The sequence below is a fragment of the Stegodyphus dumicola genome, chromosome 1, assembly GCF_044657685.1.
Source record: "Stegodyphus dumicola isolate Sdum_Otavi_A_Nest chromosome 1, ASM4465768v1".
NCBI classification, from domain to species: Eukaryota; Metazoa; Arthropoda; class Arachnida; order Araneae; family Eresidae; genus Stegodyphus; species Stegodyphus dumicola.
Genome location: NC_140768.1, coordinates 77,193,565 through 77,213,847, shown reverse-complemented (window position 1 = coordinate 77,213,847; position 20,283 = coordinate 77,193,565). Strand labels below are relative to the sequence as shown.

The 20,283-nt window shown below is 32.5% G+C and overlaps 1 protein-coding gene across 2 annotated transcripts in view; it reads right to left on the bottom strand.

The window, feature by feature from the left end:
• The window catches only part of LOC118199589 (2-aminomuconic semialdehyde dehydrogenase-like), a 56,385-nt gene extending 41,264 nt beyond the window's left edge, over positions 1–15,121 (bottom strand). The window contains exon 1 of one of the 2 annotated variants that reach the window (XM_035371484.2): positions 14,668–15,121. In XM_035371484.2, the coding sequence (XP_035227375.2) occupies positions 14,668–14,837 (170 nt within the window). In that variant the 5' untranslated portion in view covers positions 14,838–15,121. The remainder of the gene's footprint in view (positions 1–14,667) is intronic. The other variant, XM_035371483.2, reaches the window with a different exon arrangement.
• Between the last annotated feature and the right edge of the window lie 5,162 nt (positions 15,122–20,283).

Below are 20,283 nucleotides of genomic sequence, written 5' to 3'. Positions count from 1 at the left end.
CTCGTTGAAGATACAAAAAAATTATAAATCCTCTGTACAGTGCTAAAAAAATTAACATACTTGAATTTGTTACATACTAAATTTAAACTATGAGCCGAAAAAGGAATATATATAGCTTGATCATTTCTTTAGCAAATAATGGCTTGCACGCCTTTGTACGATCCAGCCGTGTTATCATTACCTTGTCCTCGAACATTTTGAATGTCGAAGCCATCCTTTTCTAACTTATAAATAATTTCATTTGCTAAACCACTACCAGTTTTCTCTTTTGTTTCTATAAAATCTATAAAGCTTTGTTCAATAAATATGGATTCGCCTTTTATATACACGTAATCTAATAATCTGACATAGTTGCTCATGATGCAAAACATCTGGTGTACAATCAATATCAAAGAAAAATATTTTGTTTTTTTAATTCTAGAACAAGTTTCAAATCGAACATGATTACCTAATAGTAATATAAACTCATCTTGTACTTTATTAGACAGATAAGAAACAGATCCATTTCTGTGATTAGCTATATGATAGGCAATATTTCTATAATAATTATTTATTAATTCAAATAAATTTAGAAACATTCCTGCCCTTGAACTGCCAATAATTTCAAGCATACTTCTAAGAGGTAAATTGTGATTTGCACAAAACGAATATAATGCGTAAGATATGTCGCCACTTTTTCTTATTCTGATTCTCATTCTACTGCTTTATGCAGGGAATCATCTATGAAACCACCTCCTTTAATTTCTTTTTCAAAGCATTTCCATCGAAGATAAGCATCACGATGAAACATAGAATTTTTTTTTTTTTTGATCGGAAAATCGGTTTAAATTTTTCAATCTTTGAAACCTCTTTTTGGATTGGAAATGGTAAAATCTTTCTGAGATCCTCTGAAGCCGATTCCCTGAAATCAGCATCTTGTCCTTGACCTGGTCCATGTTCTATTAAGAAAAATTTTTTATTTTGTCTGAAATTGTTGGCCATGATGGAGGATTATTGACGTTAATCAGTTTAATGGTTACTTTATCCTCCTCGTTTCCAGAAATTTCAGTTACATGTTTGCTTTTATTTGAATTTTTTTTTCTTTTGAATATTTGCTTTTTTTAAGATGCTGTATTCTTTAACTTCAACCACATTTTCTTTTGAGCTATCTCTTATTACTTTTTTGATGCATTACTTATTTCATTTGAACTTCCACATTTCGCCAGCCAGCCTTATAACTATAAAGCGTAGCTTTGACGAACGTAATTTCTTATTTTTTTCCTTCTTTTGTATTAAGCACCACTGGGTTTTTTTGATGCCACTGTGAAAAATTCGATTTTTGAATGATCTTGATTAAGAAATTATCTGAATTTTACTTTTTGTCATAAGAAATTTAATAAAAATTTATTGTTGAATGAAATTTACATAATGCTAAAATTGAAAAACATAAAAAAAGTTTTAACAAAATATTTAAAAAATATTATCGCGCCATAAACTTCTTTCGACGTAGCAGTTGATATTTCTGTTTGACTATGAATAAGATTCTCTTTGAAACGCATTTATAAACATTTTATTTAGCTAATTATAGCGTTCCATTTTCCTTTCTCCCAGATTTTGGATCTTTTCCGTTAAAAGAAAAGATGCGCCACACAATTTTCTCCAGAAAGTTGTATTTGCTAACTTGATATTTTCAGTGAGAAAAACATACTTTCATAATCAGTTCATTTCAACCGCATTAACCTTCAGTGTTAATGGTTTCAGTAAACGGAGAACAACAGATTGCCATACTTTAAAAAATTATTCACAATAGTTACTTTGAAAACAACAATATAGCCAGAAGAGATAATAATTTAACTGTGCTTACTAGGCAACGCTAGAGAAAATTGTGAAGTTCGGTATATTATACGAAAAATATCACATACTTTAATACGAGCTATGGTTTCGTTATATAAAGTTTGCAATGTTGTTTTACCACAGTTATGTTATTAATGCATCGAAATATATTACAATTCTTAATTTAAATTACTAATCCTCTGTACACTGCAATATTAATTAAACCTGAGTATGGTTATCCTACTGAAACCATTTCGCATTTCTAAAATTATACAAACATGTTTTCGTTATTGTTTAAAATTCTCTTATGTGCAATAAATTTTATAGTTCTTTCATTTTCTTTTTCTTTCCTTTTTTTTTTTTTTTTTTCAATATACTTTTAACGCAGTTCCACAAATAATCCTCTTCGGTATGTTAAGTAAAATTACTACTTTCATTTTAAGCACTTAAAAAGATATTTTTGATCGTGGAAATTCTTCTTAACAACTACTAAGTAATAATTTCTATATTTCTGGTCTTTCCGTTAATGTTCGCGTTCAGAAGGGGCCAAGGGGTAACATAGGCAACTTCTTCAGTTTATTGTAGTGATCGGATTGACTGCATTTAGTCTTCTGTACCTTGAATATCAGACAGTTCCATCCGAACATCCTCCACGTAATCATCGCTTCTAAAGCATATAGTTTCTCTCGAGCATCATTAAAATAGATTAATTAATGCAGTCAGTCTTTTAATATTTACAGAATGCTTCATCAGTTTAACTATCCTCCTCCGACGAAACATTTATTTGAGCTTGAGTAGAAATTTATATCCCATCGAATTTAAATATGCAGCAGTTATGTCGCCGTCTATGTTCAGTTAGTAGTAGTAGGCAAGTTTGTTATGACTAAGTAAAGAGCTTAAGTCAAACTAGAGAGAGACAGCAAAGAACAACTAATGTCGGCAGTCTAATATTTTCTATGAAAGTTTAGTGTATACAATTCGTTACACAAAGTGTAATTACTAGTTCCTTAAAGCTGCTTTCAATAACAAATTTTAATGTTAGAAAATATTATACTCGCTACTGTAAAAGCTCATGTCTTTTGAGAATAAATTAATGCTATTAGTTTCTCTTTTTCTTATTTTTAGCTGGATTGTTTATAACACAAAATTCTTTTAATATTCACTGATGTATTCCGAAATTAAAAGTTAAAAACTACAAGTTTTAAAAATAAATTTCTGAATTTTTGATCGAATAGCTAATTTAGCGGCTCTTCTATTTGTCCCCTGAGGCAAGTGCCTCGCCTCACCCTCGTACCGGCTCTGAGTAAATGTACCATCATTAAAGTAGTATCCAACTTTTAACCCTCAAATACACATTTTCCATCATTTCCTCTTACATTTTCAAACAATTTAAGTAACCTTCTTTCGTTTTGAAACTGCTTTTGATGATATCCATTATTGTGAAATTTGAAGAATATCGTAAACAACAATATTGGTCATTTTTATTTGACTGTCACTATGCTTTGAAATGCGAATTCTCCTAGTAGTGAAAATAGTTTTCTAGGGCCTTTTCATAGAGCGTATGTGTTGCCTAACTTATTTTTACAAAATTTCTGTAATCAAAATTTTGCTTTAGAAACTCAGCTTAATTTTGATTCTTATAAAGAAGTTTCATAAAAATAATTTTAAAAAATACATACATTTATGTCATCATAACGTAAAAATTTCGGAATGGAACAGATTTATGTGCCAGACCTTACCTTCTTTGTATCCCCCTACAAGGGAAAACTCCCTTCACAAAAAAGGACGCAGAATGCCCCCAACGGTTTTAATTGCTCCGTAATAGTGATATCCTTGAAGAACCCCACAAAGTGGAAAGTACACGTACTTACTTTCTGATTTCTAGAATTCAGCTATTCTGCTAAACGTTAATAGCCGTCGCTCCAAATTCTGTTTCAGTTACGAACTGACTTGCTGACGCTTACAAGCGTTACATTGAGAGAGTGTGAAAAGTAAGTTTCAAAATTTTTCCTTTATTCTACAAAAATGATCAGAACTAAAAAAAATTATCTCAGATATCTAAAAGACGGATTTATAGCAGAATAAATCAACGTATATTATCGGATTCGTCAGAAGATGAAGTAGCATTTAATTATAAAAAAAGCCTGTGTCGAATTTTCGCGCTAGCAAATATTCTTTAAGTTCCATTTCAAACTATGATTCGAAATATGAACTTTTATGTCTCAAGAAGAACTGACTGATGACGATTACTAAAACGATTATTCCCATTTTAAGGAATATTCCAAATATATGACTAATAAATATTCCGTTAGACTTTATGCCCCTTGTGTGCTTAGGAGCAGTACAAAAAATGATTACTACACTCATGTCCATAAATTAAGGATAATGCAAAATCAGGCAAAGGAAGAGTTAGAAGTAAAACAAATTTGACTTATTTGTAAAGCTTATTTATTAAACAAAAGGTAAAGAGCAAAAAAAAAGATGCTATATGTTTGATATTATTAAAAATATTAGCGATTTTTTTCTCCCTGGAGCAAATTACAAAAAGAACCTATTTACAAAAAAATCCATATTACATGGTTGGTATGATTGTTAATACAATGTATGTCTCCCAGACGATGCAATACAGTCCGTACAACGCCTAGGCATGCTGAGTATCAAATTATCGATCTGATCTTGGGGGATATTACACCACTCAAAACGCAATGCTCTAAGAAGTTCCGGTATACATGTAGGAGGAGGTTGACGGACTGCAACTCGTCGGCCAAGCATGTCCCACACTACTGGATTCAAGTCCGGTGAGAATGCTGGCCAGTCCATACGAGTGATATCCTCCGATTGAAGGCATTCGCTTACAATGTTTGCACGGTGAGGACAGGCGTTGTGATCCATAAACACAAATTGTGCGCCCATGGCGCCCCGAAACAAACGTACATGTTGTTCCAGAATGACGTCCCGATAGATTTGGCTTGCCATGGTTCCAATTTGAACATGCAGGTCAGTTCTGGAACTCAGAATAATTCCACCCCAAACGAGCACTCCTGCACCACCGTAATGGTGTCGTTCAATGATGTTTTCTTGGTAGTAACGGGTACCTGGAGTTCACCATATGAAAGTCCGGCCAGAATCAGACTGCAAGCTAAACCTGGACTCGTCGGAAAACATCCCAGAAGCCCGCTGTTGCGGTATCCACAATGCATTCTCTCTACTCCAGGCTAACCGCAGGCCACAGTGAGTTGCAGTAAGTGGAACGCATCTGACAGGTCTACGAGCATATAGACCAATCTGCCCTAAGCGTCTGTACACGGTCTGCCTTGAAATTGTTGTACCAGTGGCTGAAAAGAGCTGATGATACACGTCTGAGGCTGTGCTCCGCCTGTTTCTTTTGTCAGTAACTGCCAAATACCGGTCCTTATTCGGCGTTGTAACTCGGCGGCGACCTGTGCTGTACCGTCTACTCACATTACCATCATCTTGGAATCGTTGCCTAAGCCTGGAGAAGACACTCTGGGCAATTCCAAGTTCGTCTGATACTTCCAATTGGGTACGCCCACATTCCAGACGGCCGATAATTCTACCACGTAAAAAATCATCCAAATGCGTATTTGTGTCATAACTATTCGGTTATTGCACTAAAATGCTTAAGCGATTATAAAGCGCCTGCACTAATGCAATTATAAAGCGCCTGCGAACAATTTTACTTCTTTGCCTGTTTTCCTTATATATCACTCTCTTACACTTTCGTCATTGTGACGTACAATCAATCGGTGTCACCTGCATACTTCCTGAAATTTGCATATGATTCTTGAAGATGTGTGCAGTGATTTTACAGGTGATATACTTATTTTAGAGTTCGATTTCTGCGTGACTCCGAATTATCCTTAATTTGTGGACATGAGTGTATTAGAATAGGCGGAGGCACCTTACAAGCATGATTACCATATAAAAATGTTGAACTAATTTTTTTTTTAATGACCAGTTTTTAAAGCCTTATGTACCAATTGAATTTGCAAGAAAACAAAGGAACCAAATCTAAGAGAATTGAAACACTGGAAAGCTACAGAATACCGTCAATGTTTACTGTACACTAGCCCACTTATTTTTTTTTAAAAATATTAACAAAAAGCTATATGATCATTTTTTACTACTTCATATTTCTATTAGACTCTTATGCAAAATACAGAATCAGACGGCAATTGATGAATATGCACAGTCTCTATTAAAACTCTTCGTAGTAAATTTTGGGCTTTATTATGAAAAACAGTATATTTCTCATAATGCTCACGGCCTACTGCATATTTCCGAAGATGTAAAAATGTTTGGGCCGTTAGATAATTAAAGTGCATTTAAATTTGAAAGCTATATCCTCTATAAAAAATTGATTAGAAAATCTTCCGCTCCATTACAGCAAATAACAAGACGAACTCATGAACTGTTTAATCATATTGTAGCCATGAATAATGATTCAATCAACGTAACCGACTTAAGTTCAGAATTTCAAAATTTACACACATCTGGTCCCCTACTTAAAGGTTATTAATGCTTAATTTTATTATTGAATTTTGAATACAAATTAACTGAAGTCAGAACTGAATTTGTAGAATAATTTAATTATGAATATATCGAAGAATTCAGTTTTGGGCTATTGAATGGTTAAAAATGATCGAAAGATTTTTAATATTTTAAAGCAAAATTTTCTCTTATAATATTTTGTATTAATAATTCATTTCAAGTCTCTTGCTCAGTTTTAGATATATTTACAAATTATTAAATAAATTGAAATTCAAATTAGAAAAATAAATTGTATAAATATTCTTAACATTTCTTATTTTTCCACAGTAACCACAGATGTAGGACCTGAGACTATCTGTGGAAAATAAGCAAGTTTCAGGTTATCACAACACCTTCACACACTTTCACTGGAATATAAAGACGATTTCTCGGGATATACTGGGATGTAACGTTAAGCAGTTGAGAGTATGTATTTAAGAGGTTAAAGGGATATTGTAACTAGTTTTATTTCAAATCCTGATAACATCCCATATGCTGTCGGTGGAACCTAGATCGGATGTCCTGGGATGTGACATTAAGCGCTCGGGAGTATGAGTTTAGGAGGGATATTACGGGATGTCCTGAGGATGTAGTAAGTAGGACTTTAAATCCTAATAATATCCCATACGCTGTCGATGGATAGGATGTTCTTAGGATATAATGGGAATGTGTTTAGGAGGTTAGTGGGATGTCCTGAGGATGTAGTAAGTAGGAGTTCAGATCCTAAAAAATCCCGTACTCTGTCAATGGGATTTTGTTAGGATGTCCTGAGGATATACTGGGATGTGACATTAAGCACTCGGAAGAATATGTTTAGGAGGTTCGCGGGATATTCCGGGATGTCCTGAGGATGTGCCCATATCCCGCGAGCAATATCCTCTGGATATCCCAAGGATGTTTTTGTGCTATGTGGGATTCTTAGTGTCTTGAAATTTTCAATAAAAACTAGACATTTCTGATCAAATTTTTGCAGCATTTATATCATTTGGATATTTAGGTGCTAAGTTAGAAGCTCGTTCTTTTAAATTTACTTAAATCTAATATCTGTTTTGTCTGTGGAATCCAAACTTCTTTTTTTTTTTTTTTTTTTTTTTTTTTTCTACTATGAAAAGAAAAATCATCTGACAAATTAGTTTTTATCAATTGATTCTTCATAATCTCATTTATTAATTATTTTTCTTCTTCAAACTTTATAGATATATTCATATTAAAGCAAAATTTTCATATTTGTCAATATTTTCAGAAATATTTTATCTGTTTTAAATAGAGAAACAATTCCTTTATTATGTTTATTTATTTGTTTAATTCAGTACGACGATACATATGAGGGCCATTTGTTTAACAAAGGAATGCCTTCGTGGAGAATAGTTCTAATAAAAATTGGCTCATAAGAGAAAAACCACGGTAGCAAGCACGCACATTTTTGCGTTTGTTCACCAGGATACGAACCCAGGTTTATTACTTTCTTAGCGATGCAGATTTGTGTACATTTGCACTTAGCATTGCTAATATTCCTTAATTTTTATGTTTCTTTTAATATAAAAATCAATGCAGATAACATTTATGAATTTCTTTAAAAATTTGTTTGCTTGAAGATGCTATCATTTGTAACTGATTCCAATGACTTATTGTTTGATGTCTTATATAATTTGGTGCATCAAGTAATAATAACAATCTGAACATTATATAAAATACTAGGTAAAGAATTCCTTGTCTTACTTTAAATATTAAGCAATTTTAAATCGTTAATAATTAAATAATTTATCAGTTTGGTTTCGTTAACTGAATTAAGGCAAGGCAAACGTAGGTAATCTCTTTAAAAGAAGAGCATGCAGAAGATTTGTTCTAAGGGAAACTGGCTCGTATTTACGCTACATATCGACAAAAACAACTAAACATCCAACAGCCCGCTCGTTTGTCGGGGGTCAAACTACCTGTATTCAGTGGCCTTATTCATAAGACCGTCAATAATAAGTCTGATTAAAATTATTTCCTAAAAACATTATTTATTTAATAATTTTTTTTATTTTTGATTACTGTTACTTTAAAGAAACCAATATTTGTTAATTATCGTTACCGCTGGTAATAAGAATATTACTGAAGCCGTTATCTCAAAATGGTTTGTCACAGCCGAAATGATTTATCATAGTTCTTCCACAACAATATTAAACCTACTTTTGATTTCTTTAATGCTTAAATAATTAATTTTATTCTTCTGTTATTAAAAATGAAGCAGCTGAGATAAGAAGAAATTTGAAAAGAAATCTTATCTCTTTAGATTTTAGTTTAACAGAAAGTCAAACTAGGTGTTAATTCGTTTAAGCCATCCAGCAACAACTAGAACTGTTCAGGAATAACCATAACTGAAAAACCACTGCACAGTTTTGAAGAAAATTAAGCATGGATATGTGAACGAAAATTCAAGCTGGGCATGTTAGTTGAACGGCACGCTTTATAACAAAAGACGGAGCAAACTAAATTTTATGCGAATGATTGAGAAAGAAACTGGTAATAGAGTATATTCATTTTAAACATCTTCGTTTGCTCATCCGATGCTATTTTAATTAATTTTAATGTATTAGAACTGCAGAAGCAAATTTTACACATCTACCGCATCGTTCACATTCAGTTAATAGATTCTAGAAAGCATTCTAGAAAGCAATGGCGACATAAAAATATACATTTCAGATTAAAGGCATATAGAATATAATTACTAATGGCAGCAGTATGGTGTCTGTTAGGTAAGTTTCAATTTTTCTGGCTCTTTACCATAAATGTGAATGACATGAGTATGCTAGTTCTAGCAAGTAATTTTAATGTTTGAAAACAGAGTATATAATACTATGAAACTGTAGTACTTTTGAGAAAATTGATATCATTTAATAATTAGTCTCTTAATTGAGCTGGTCTGTTTATAATACAAAACTCTTACTAATTACTCTTTAAGAATTATAGAAACCATACGATGAAAGATGATTAACAACGGAAATCAGACAATCGGCCAAATAAATCAGTGATGGGAAAGGTATGATTATTGTACATAAAGTTTTGTTCCTATAGATATATTTTTAAGCAGTGCTTCTTTATGTGTTTCAAAATTAAAATTCAGTAACCTTAATTTCTTTTCAAAAATAAATTTCTAACTTTTCATACGTAATTTGGCACCCCTTCTATTTATTCACCTGGGGCAAGTGCCTCACTTGATTCTCCATTGTCACGACTCTTATAATAATATTTAACCATAGCTTTATGTGCTCAGAAAATGACACATATCATAAATTACAGTTTTGAATGAAAAGCATTAAAAACTTTCTTTTTGATAACATGGAAATAATGTGAATAGTAATCAAACTAATGTTAAAAGTATCACACTAATTTTTCAAGCTCATTCTGTAATCTAATTTTTTTAACGAAGATTAAAATTATCAGTAGTTTTCGAAATCTACTTGATCACTTAATTCATACTCTGAGAGAGAATAGCCATGTTTGAAAAATTTCTTGACTAAACGAAGATCTTAAATAATTTTTTATTGTTTAATTTTGCTGAAGCTTCTTTCACCACTAATAACAGTAACTGGCAATGTTAAAAATAATCTTAATGCTGCTTCCAAATTCGAGTTTGATTGAAATACACTACATTCATGAATTATATTTAAAAGATCTAAAATTGCAGCTTCTTTAGTGTCCAGAATATTGCAATAACATGGTTTTTAAAACTAGATAATTTTGACAAAATGTCTGCGTCATATAAAGCATACGGATTTTCAAGTGCCAAGTTATATGCGGTTGCTTTTAAACTACTTAAATCGAATGACGTTAATTATTTACCATTTATAAAAAGAAAATCATTACACATTTAATTAATTTTTTTATCTCCATTTTAATAGTAATATTCAAACATCTAACATTTCTTTAATTTTAGCCGGGAAAACATTTTTACAAAAAATTCGTTTCTTATCAATTGATTCTGAATAATCTTTCTTTTTCATTTGTTCAAATTAAGTTGAAAAACTAAATTTTTAGATTTCTGAATAATATTTCCTGGGATATTCTGTCTACCTGACCCTCTATTAAGAGTGTGGCTTTATATACGGCCAGAGGTTTTGAGCGCAAAGTTTTATTCTGCTTCTTAAAGTGTTAAATTCCACGCAGATAACATATATAAAACAAATTTAACTGATTTGCTTAAATATACTATTATTTCCATCCCAATATAACAATTTATCATTTGATGCAAAATCTTATAATGAGTGATTTTTTTTTTAGCCCAAAGGCCGTTAGCCCAGAAGGGCTATTAATTTCGTTTTGGCATTTTGCGTTGATTCACTATAAAAGTCGGTTCACTTTCACATTGTTGCCACCAAATATTACAACCCTGCATTATATTTAAAGAAATTAAACAATAAAGAATCTGCATAAAATTATGTATGTTTCTCGCATGGTGATAAAACAACGGTACCTAGAACCATCAACTTTCGAGTAATCCTCCACCGAATATGGGTGTCTGGAGGCCATAATCTGGAATTTGTTTAATTACCTATTTCATATTTTGTCAGACATTGAAGAATTTCTGTTTAATCAACTCAACGATTTCAAAGCGAGGAATGGCAACACTGTGCGGACGCTGGTAATTCGATGTGGATCGTAACGTGGATGTTAACTGAACATGATTTCCATGCTGAAACCGATTTGTTTTCCTAAAATTGTCCTAATATGTTTCCATCGCTGGTTCGTTCGAATTCTGTTAAGTGTCATGAAAGTTAGTGTTTTTCATTTTACTTTACTTCACCTTTATCACAGACAAACAAAGTAAAACTTCCAACTTTCATTTATCATATATTTCTGACTACAAAAAATTTTCTAAGCAACTACTAAATAATAATTCTACGTTTCTGGTTTTCCGTTAATGTTCCCGTCTACAAGTGGCTCGAGTGGATAATTCTGGAAGCTTGTCCTGGTATGGTCTAATGAAGTACAGGATGGCTGACTGAAACTTCAAGATTTTTCCCATGCATAACTTGAATACGAGCACTTTCCTTAGAATATCCTTCACGAAAGCATCACTCCTAAAGCAAATAGCCCCGCATGCTTCACTTTAATCGATTAACCATTAACCAAAGAATTAAATTTTAATATTCACACACCATTCATCAGTCAAATGAATTTTTATTGCAAGAAAGTCTTATTTGAGCCTATGCAGGACGCCAAACTCAAACAAGCTAGCTAAAATTGTGATTTAAAACCGTGAAAATATACATCAACTAAATCTAATTTAAATATGCATTAGAATGGCTGTCAGATAATATAGTTTTATTATCGTTCTTATCATGTCTCTGCAATATAAGCATGATTTTAAAAATAGTAAGATTTAATAATGCTTAACCTTTACCCAGCCCCCACGAATTTTTATTCGCAGCAACAAACAAACTAACTGGTCTAACTGCTTTTGATGTTTAATTTCAACATACTTAAATCTTTAAATATATAGCGCCATCGCGATCATTTATTTCTTTTTCAGTTTTTCCGAAATGCGCATTTTGAAAGAGAAACATTTAAAATTTAAATATTTCTATATCGATTACATTAGCATTAACAGAACGAAATGAAACTTCTTACAGTATGTTCTTTTAAATAAATATCGGTTATGTCAGAATTAGCCAAAACGGTTCGTTTTAAATCTTCTTCGAAAAAATTCAAAATATGTTTTTTTTTTTTTTTTTTTTTTTTTTTTGTTTTGTTTTCTGGTATTAGTTTAGTTTAGTGACGGAGGACGTGGGCACCACCCCTTTACCATTAAGGTTAATTGGTTTAGCGTCACGTCCACCCTTATCTAAAGCTGACTCATGTTAGGGACATACGAGATCCACTCATAGGGCACATTGATTAGTGTTACAAAACATAGATATTAAAAATGGTTACATCTGTGTGAACACAGTACTTATGAGTTATGAACAAAACTTTAGCAAGTGACACATAAGATTACAATCCTAGCAAGTAATTTTAGCAAGTTACATATGATATTTACAATTCAAAACATAAAGAAGATATATCATACATAATGCTTATATTATACTGTTGTGATTGATAAGTGACGACTTTGTCAACATGAACTTACTAATGCAAAATTCAACATTTAAACTCAGTATACAAAAACCAAAGAACATACAAATGCTTATACTTCAGTTTTCTGGTATTAAAAAAATATTCTTTTATTATAAACAATTGAAAAAAAAAGAAAGTAAGAGAGAGAGAGAGACAAAGAGAGAAATCATGCCCTACTTAATATGTTTAAATGCCAGTCTTGACAAAGAATGAGACAGAGTAATGTAACGATTCGTTTAATCAGTCCATCAATATGCATAATTGCTCCAGAAATAACCCTAAACGAAACCATGCTTGCTTAGCTTTCCGATAATATTTCATTTGAATTTTATGCGTTAAGTCTGCTGCAATAAATTTTAAGCTTTTGCTGCGCACTCCATACTCGGTTAGCGAACTTTTGAAAACTCATTATTGCAAAATAAGAGGAATAATCTAGTTCAAACTAAAACGGAGGTAATACAGAACTGTTAATGTCGATAGCATGGTACTTTTTGGGCTAATTTAATTTATGAAGCTCAATAGGTTAGTATAAACAGACGTAAATTAACTTAAATACCTTAGGTCTAAAAATAAATTTTTGGAATAGAAAACATTTAGCACTGTGAAACTCCAGCACTTTTTTAGAATAAATTAATATTGTTACTTCTCTTAGCTCTGTGTAACACATAATTCTTTTGATACTTCTTAAGATGCTGCAAAGTTGAAGGTTCAGAGTCATAATTCCCTTCCCCCCCTTTTTTCATACATATATATTTCAAATTTTGTAGCTAATTTTGTGCCCTTCTAACTGTTCACCTGAAGCAAGTACCCCACTTGTCCCGGCTTGTTCACTCTTGTCTCGACTCTAGTTGGATTGCATTCTCAAAGGTTTAAAGATAACTTAAAATTGAAAATAATTATTATGATAATAATAATAATAATAATAATAACTTTGTCAGTTAAGTCTGTTAGTGTAATTACAAAACATTAAGAATTCTCAAAATGTTTTTCAATAAGAATTCAAATAAAGAATAACTGCATGAACAGTTTTTTTTATAATATTGTTAATATATGTAAATTTTTATACATTTAATTAATTTTGAAAAGCAAACTTCCTACATACTGTATATGTGTAACTCAAGAACTTCAGTTCCCGTCTTGACGATATTAAAATTACCCATGTTTTGTGGTTATATAACATAGGCAAACAAATGCATTGCTAGATGATTAACTAAATTAACTTGCACTTAAAGTGGAATAACCCAATCTCGTGTTTTTCCAGCGAGTCTCATTGCTCAGTCATATTAGAAAGCTTTCTCTTTTTCAATACTCATTAAGCATAAACATAAAACATCCATTCAACAATTGAAAAATACTTTGATTATGATTTAGATATACTAACCAATGAACTATATTTTTTCACTCTTAAGAAGAACAGAAATCGTTAACCACCATGATTAGAAAACATTTCATTTAAAAGCGCTATTTATAATGAGAATCTTTTGTGTCAAAATTATAAGGACTGGATATCTAATTTCTTTTTTTATATAAAATACTAAAGTAAAAATCTTCGCTACAGTTTATTTGCGTTACTAAAAGAGTAAAATGATGGCATAGTAAAATGACGATTCATTATCAATAACGATGCATCTTTCAGACACTTTTCAGTCTATCCTAGCATATATTAGAATGCAAAAGGAAGTAGTTTCTTACTAGTATTTCCACCTCTTCCAGTGTAACAAGACTCTTTGAACACTGATTTACATGCAGTGATTTCGTTGTTATTTATACATAGCGCTATTTTACTTACTTATACGTTGTAGATGCTCTCATATAAAAATAAAAACCGGAAAAGAAATGTTAATTTGGATATAGACAAAACACCGGAAAACAGCCAGAAGGACAAAGCCCTGTAATTAAACAACAATAGAGTTAAAAGAGAGTAGTAATGTTGATGTTTGTTATTGTTAAAATTTATTTCTTTTTTATGCAGAATTTAGAATGAAACAACAGGAATTTAAAATAAAACTTAGAAATGAACGTTAATATTGATAATTACCTAATTCCAATTTGTTATGCATAAAGAACAATTGATACATCATAAACTGTTTAGGAATATTTTCTAACAGACAGAAATGCATTCGTGTTCTCTTTTTATGGCACTTTGAAAAGGGATTTAATCCATTGTCAAATTTTACGCAGTATCAGGACTTTTATACTTACTCTTTGAAAGCAGCTTTCGCGGCACTAACTGCTTTTGCCACATCAGATTCGTCACTGTCTGGAACACGCGCGAATACCTTTCCCGTGGCAGGATTGTAACTGTCTATGAATTTTTCGGAGTCTATGAAACGACCGTTAATAAAATTTTTAATCGTCAATACATCCGTCATCTTTACACTGTTTTACTATCCACACTTTGAAAATTTAATGCCAGCCACCCGTAAACAGTTAATGTCTCTTTTATACAGCCTAATAACTCTCCTCCCCCTTGTCAGCAGAGTGAACTGGGTGGTGTTTAGTGACCTGGTCACCCGAACTTGTTGCCCTAATTCCTTAGCTTAGCAATTTATTGCCAGAAGTAATCCTGTGAGAAACTGCGGACTTTAGCTTGGAATAGTGTTTCCGAAATGAGTTTTAAATCCTTAATTTACGAGAACAGCAACAAAACTAGCGAAAATTCCTAGTTGCCACGAGCAACGATATATCTTGGATGTTGATTAAAATCTGCCATCAAGGTCAGGTTTTTATCTCCGTAGAATAAATAATGCGCAGCAGTTATCGCAATCTTCTTATCCGATTTTCTTAGATGCAGTAGAAATAACGCAACCATTCAAATTTATGGCAACAGTTAGCTTACCTTTCCCCCTCCTCTCCTGCTTTATTTAGTTATATTCCTTGTGATTTTTCTATACCAATTTTAGATAATAGTTTAGAGACACTTCCCGTGATTCATGTGACAAATGGGAATTTTGTTGATTTTTTCTGAAAAATACAGATATTTTTGAATAAGATTTAAGGACATTAGATGAACTAATATTTTTTCAGCTGACATATTAATATATAATTTAAAATGATCAACCATATTAATTTTATAAAACATTTGTTGCTTTTAACTTTCCCTTTGTTACTTTTTTATTATAATGCTGATCTATATCCCATGATTTTGGATCTTTTCTAAGCTGTTTTGAAAAACGTTATCTTGAAAAACCAACAAATATATGTCTGTGTAGAAAGTTCTGTGTGAAAAGTTCGATAAATTAGCTTGAAATTCGAAAGATGGGTTCCATTAAAACCATATTTTTTCTTTTCATTAAAAGACTCATTTTATTAAACATTATGATAGCCAACCGATAAATGTCTCTTATTCAATTTACTTCAGGTTTATGTCATTCAGATTATTTTTCACATTGTGTGAAGATTTGATTAGTAGAAAGGAATACCTGAATAGCCGGTTTCATGTACGTTTTAAATGAATAAATAATATTATTTAATATTGCAATTAAAAAAGACGTAAATTGAAACGCATATTCTGTTTGATGACACGAGCATCGATAAGCTGGCACAATATCCATCCAAAATGGTAGGCGGCACACGGTATCGTGACCATCAGTTCGCCAGCTCAAGTTCCGAATTGTGGATCATTTGCTTTTTAACTACCTAACTCAGTCTTGATATATACATATAAACCTAAATTTACTGGCGTACTGCCATTATATGATGCTCAAAGTCTTGGCTAATAACAAATAAACACCCTTCCTCTTAGACATAATGCACGCATGTTCACGCATATGATCTCAGACCAAAGCGCTAAATAACAACAACACATCTAAATTTTCTCTTTCGTATCCAAATATGTTATTACTATTATTAATTATTTTATTCCTCATTGGCTTAGGAAATTTCATTGTGCATACGCTGCAGAACGAAATCTCGTATTAAATGTCTCACTATGCATATTTTGCTTCCAGTGGCGGCTCGTAGCTAAAATTAGTGGGGGTGCTGTTCTAAAAACGTTTAACCTTTGTTTTAAAATTGTGTAAAAGGAAACAAACATGTATAAAAAGAATATTTTGAAACATCCTGAAAGCTTACGAGAAAAAATTAAACATTTCTTAATTACTTTAACCTAAACTGTTACAGTTCAATCTATATTTATTTATTTAAAAATGAAATCCATTCTTCTTGCTTTAATTTGCGCGAAAAGATCAATAATTTTCTCCTTGATCTCTGGATGACAACTGAGGAAATTTTTCTTTATTTAAAGCAATACAAGCGCATTTAGTCTTTCCGAATTCCTAGTGCTTCTTAGAAAAGTTTTCATTCTTTTCAATGTTGAAAAGCAGCGTTCTGGCTCTGATGTAGTCATGGAAACTCTCAAGAGAATTTTTATCAGTTTCATAATTTCACTAAGAACATCATCTAGATTATTTTCGAAGATAAATTTCAGTAGCTCAATTAATTTGCAATATCCATGGATATCAGACCTGCAATAGAATACTTTTAGTTCAGTTTCAAGCTTTTCTTTGTCAATCATTGGATATGCTTCAGTGGTCAGTACTATTTCTTCTGTAGAATATTCATTCTTAAAACTAGCGAAGCATTTCTTATTAAACAATTTAGCAGCTGCTAAGTGTTTAGTGGAAGAATATCTGTGCATTATACCAATACATAGTATAAAATCCCATATTTCCTTAGCTTTTGCCATCAGTGTCTTTTAAAAATTATCACAGTACTTTGAGTTTCTTAATTCTAAAATAGCAGTTTTGAAATTTAACTTTAAACACACTAATTTCTCTGCATTGCATTTAGTTGCATATTATCAACATGTGGCATAATCTGATAAAAAAGCTCTAACCAAAACTAGATATTATTATGATTTAGATATTTTAAAATTCCTGTCGCTTTTGCAATAGTTTGATCTGCATTTGATGTTGATTGAGTTTCAGTAAGGCAATTTTTTAAAGGTTGCAAATTTTCATGAACTGTGTCTATGGTCCGAATGATGAAGTTCCACTTTGTGAAGGAATACGACACGCGCGGAGTAAAAAGAAATCACGCTCCCAACAACAGGCAAGAATTTAGGCACTGCAAGAGCGACAGTGCCTTCTCTCTATCTGGCTCGGCGTGCTGCTTTCTGTGTGCGCATGCGCAGAACAGCCAAATACCATGTCGCTGGAACTGGGAAGCGCGCAGAACAGCCAAATACCATGTCGCTGGAACTGGGAAGCGCGCAGTTCCAAACAAAGACTTTCGTACCTTTTTCACAACTGGGAGAATGCTACTTACATTAAGCTTAAGGATTACGTATCGTAAAAGTATAAAGAAAGAATTAAAGACTAAAGCGCACACTATATTAAATATTAAAAATTATAATAAGTGGAAATGGGGGGGGGTGCTGCAGTTCCACAGTGCCCATTACTAGCCGCCACTGCTGCAAGCTTTATTGTACTACGCTTCTTTTTTTCTTATTTCATGTATTATCATTAAAATGTTTTTAATCACAATTAATATGGTTGTCCTGAACATGCAATGGTTATCGAACGCTGACTGCTAACACAAAACCAAGGATGCGGCTGCGACACTTGTGTAAAGCTTGTTTTTGTAGGGGCGTGCTTTTCTCACTTCTCGCGGGTGTGATACTCAGTAATACCTTTCCTTGGTGAAAAGATTGCTAAATGGCTGGTGTAGCCACTGCCGGGGAATGCCTTCAAGCCAGCTTTCAGGAATAAAATTAACATAGCCGCCAGATGAGTAAGTGATGTATAATTAACTTCTGTATCTCAGAACATCTCTCCTGTATCTCACAGTGTTATTTCTAATCCGTACCTTCTGTATGGGAGAGCTTTCGATTTCTACATTCGATTCAAATCACTACTTCAATTAAATTTTAATGACTTTTTATTTACACACATCTTTATATTTTACAGTATTTACATGGTAAGTGATAATACTTCAATGACATTACATTTTAGTTGGTTTCGAAATCAAAATTTATGTCTTTACGCTCCTCTGAGCGGTTCGAATCTAACCTTGTTCCGAGATCTCAATTAGCGAAAAAGAAAGGAAGAATGCCCACCATCTAGTGGCAAGAATGGAACATTCTTTCCAACTTTTGATTTTGCATGGGAAAATCAAAACACAATTTATCAATAATCAAAAAGTTGACAAATATAAAAATTAACTAATGTTCTAAAAATTAATACTTGCAAAGGACTATTACACGTCTAAACATTTTCTTACCATATCCAGATAACATATTCCAATTTACTAGTTAGGGCTATTAAACTTCTAAGATACTGAAAAGAAACAAAAATTAGTATAACAATTTAAAAATACGTTACAGGTTATACAGTTTTACGCCATATCTAGTTTGATAGTTCAAATCGCTGTCACATTCACTGGCAGAGTTCTTTCTGTTTATGGTCAAGTCACTAAACAAGTTAGGCCTATCAAGTTAGAGAGGATAAATACGTTCGTTTCACAGGTCTTAGGAGTTCACCCATTGCAGTTTTCACTTTGACAACACGTACTTCGTTGTCTTTTCCAGGATACATTTCTACAACGCGTCCTATAAGCCAGTCTGTTCTTTTCCTTCTGTCGTCCTCTAAAAACACTAAATCATCCTTCTTAATGGTTCGAGAAGGTACGGTCTTCGGTCGATGTACTAACAGTCCAAGATATTCATCTCTAAATCTTTTAGAAATTCTACACGCACTTTTGGTGTATCTTTTGGTGGTATCTCCATCTTTTCAATAAGTTGATTTTATCCAAACTATCCAGATCCGGAACACCTTCAGTTCGAACATCCTGAATTAACATAAATGGAGTGAGTGCACATAGATCGGTGGAATCTTCTGACTCATATATTAATGGTCTAGAGTTGATATTTGCTTCCGCATCACATAGGATACATTAACATTTCTTCATATGAAAATAATGCTTTTCCCAGGACTCTTCTCAATAATTTCTTGATCATCTGAGCCAGTCTCTCCCACCAACCGCCCCACCATGCTGCGATTGGTGGATTTAACTTCTATTGAATTTTCATTGTCGAAGAACTTCTGATAATTTCTTTCCAGTCAACAGATCGGAGTAAATTCCCTGCCCCTACAAATTTTGTGCCATTATCGCTGTATACTACTCTTCGTGCTATGAATATTCGAAATCCGAGGAAGAATCCATTAGTCGAGAAGCTTTCAATTAATTCTAAATGAACCATACGATAAACTCCTCAGGTAAAAAGCAAGATCCAAGCTTTTCTATTTTTTCAAATAAAGTGGTCCTGCTACATCAACACCTGTCACCTTCATCTCAAATGCATAAGCATTTTGACTCGATCTTCTGGGAGAGAACAAGGCACTGTATCAGGAGCTTTCGCAGAGTGTCTCTTGCTCGAACGCATTTCGATATAACTCTTTGTATTGTTTTTCTTCCTTTTATTATCCAAAATTTTTGACGAATATTGGTCAAAAGAACTTGAATACCAGCATGCAGAAGTTGCAAATGGTAGTCTTGTATCATTCTTTCTACTAATTCATGTTTGGATGGCAGCACAATAGAGCACCGGAAGTTTTCATCATCATGTCTTCTCAAAATCTTCGTCTACAACCTTACAATTCCTTCTGCATCTCTGAAAGTAAAATGTAGAGAACTTTATTAGAGAATGCTTCTTGTTGAACGATCTTCAATAATTTCTTCTCAGCAATGTCCAATTCTTCACCACTCAGGATTTTGTCATAATTTCTTCCTCCATGTCTATAATTATTTATGAATCTTAGAATCCAAGAAATCATTCTCAAAATTTTAAAGTAACTTAAAAATTAATTCAGATACCAT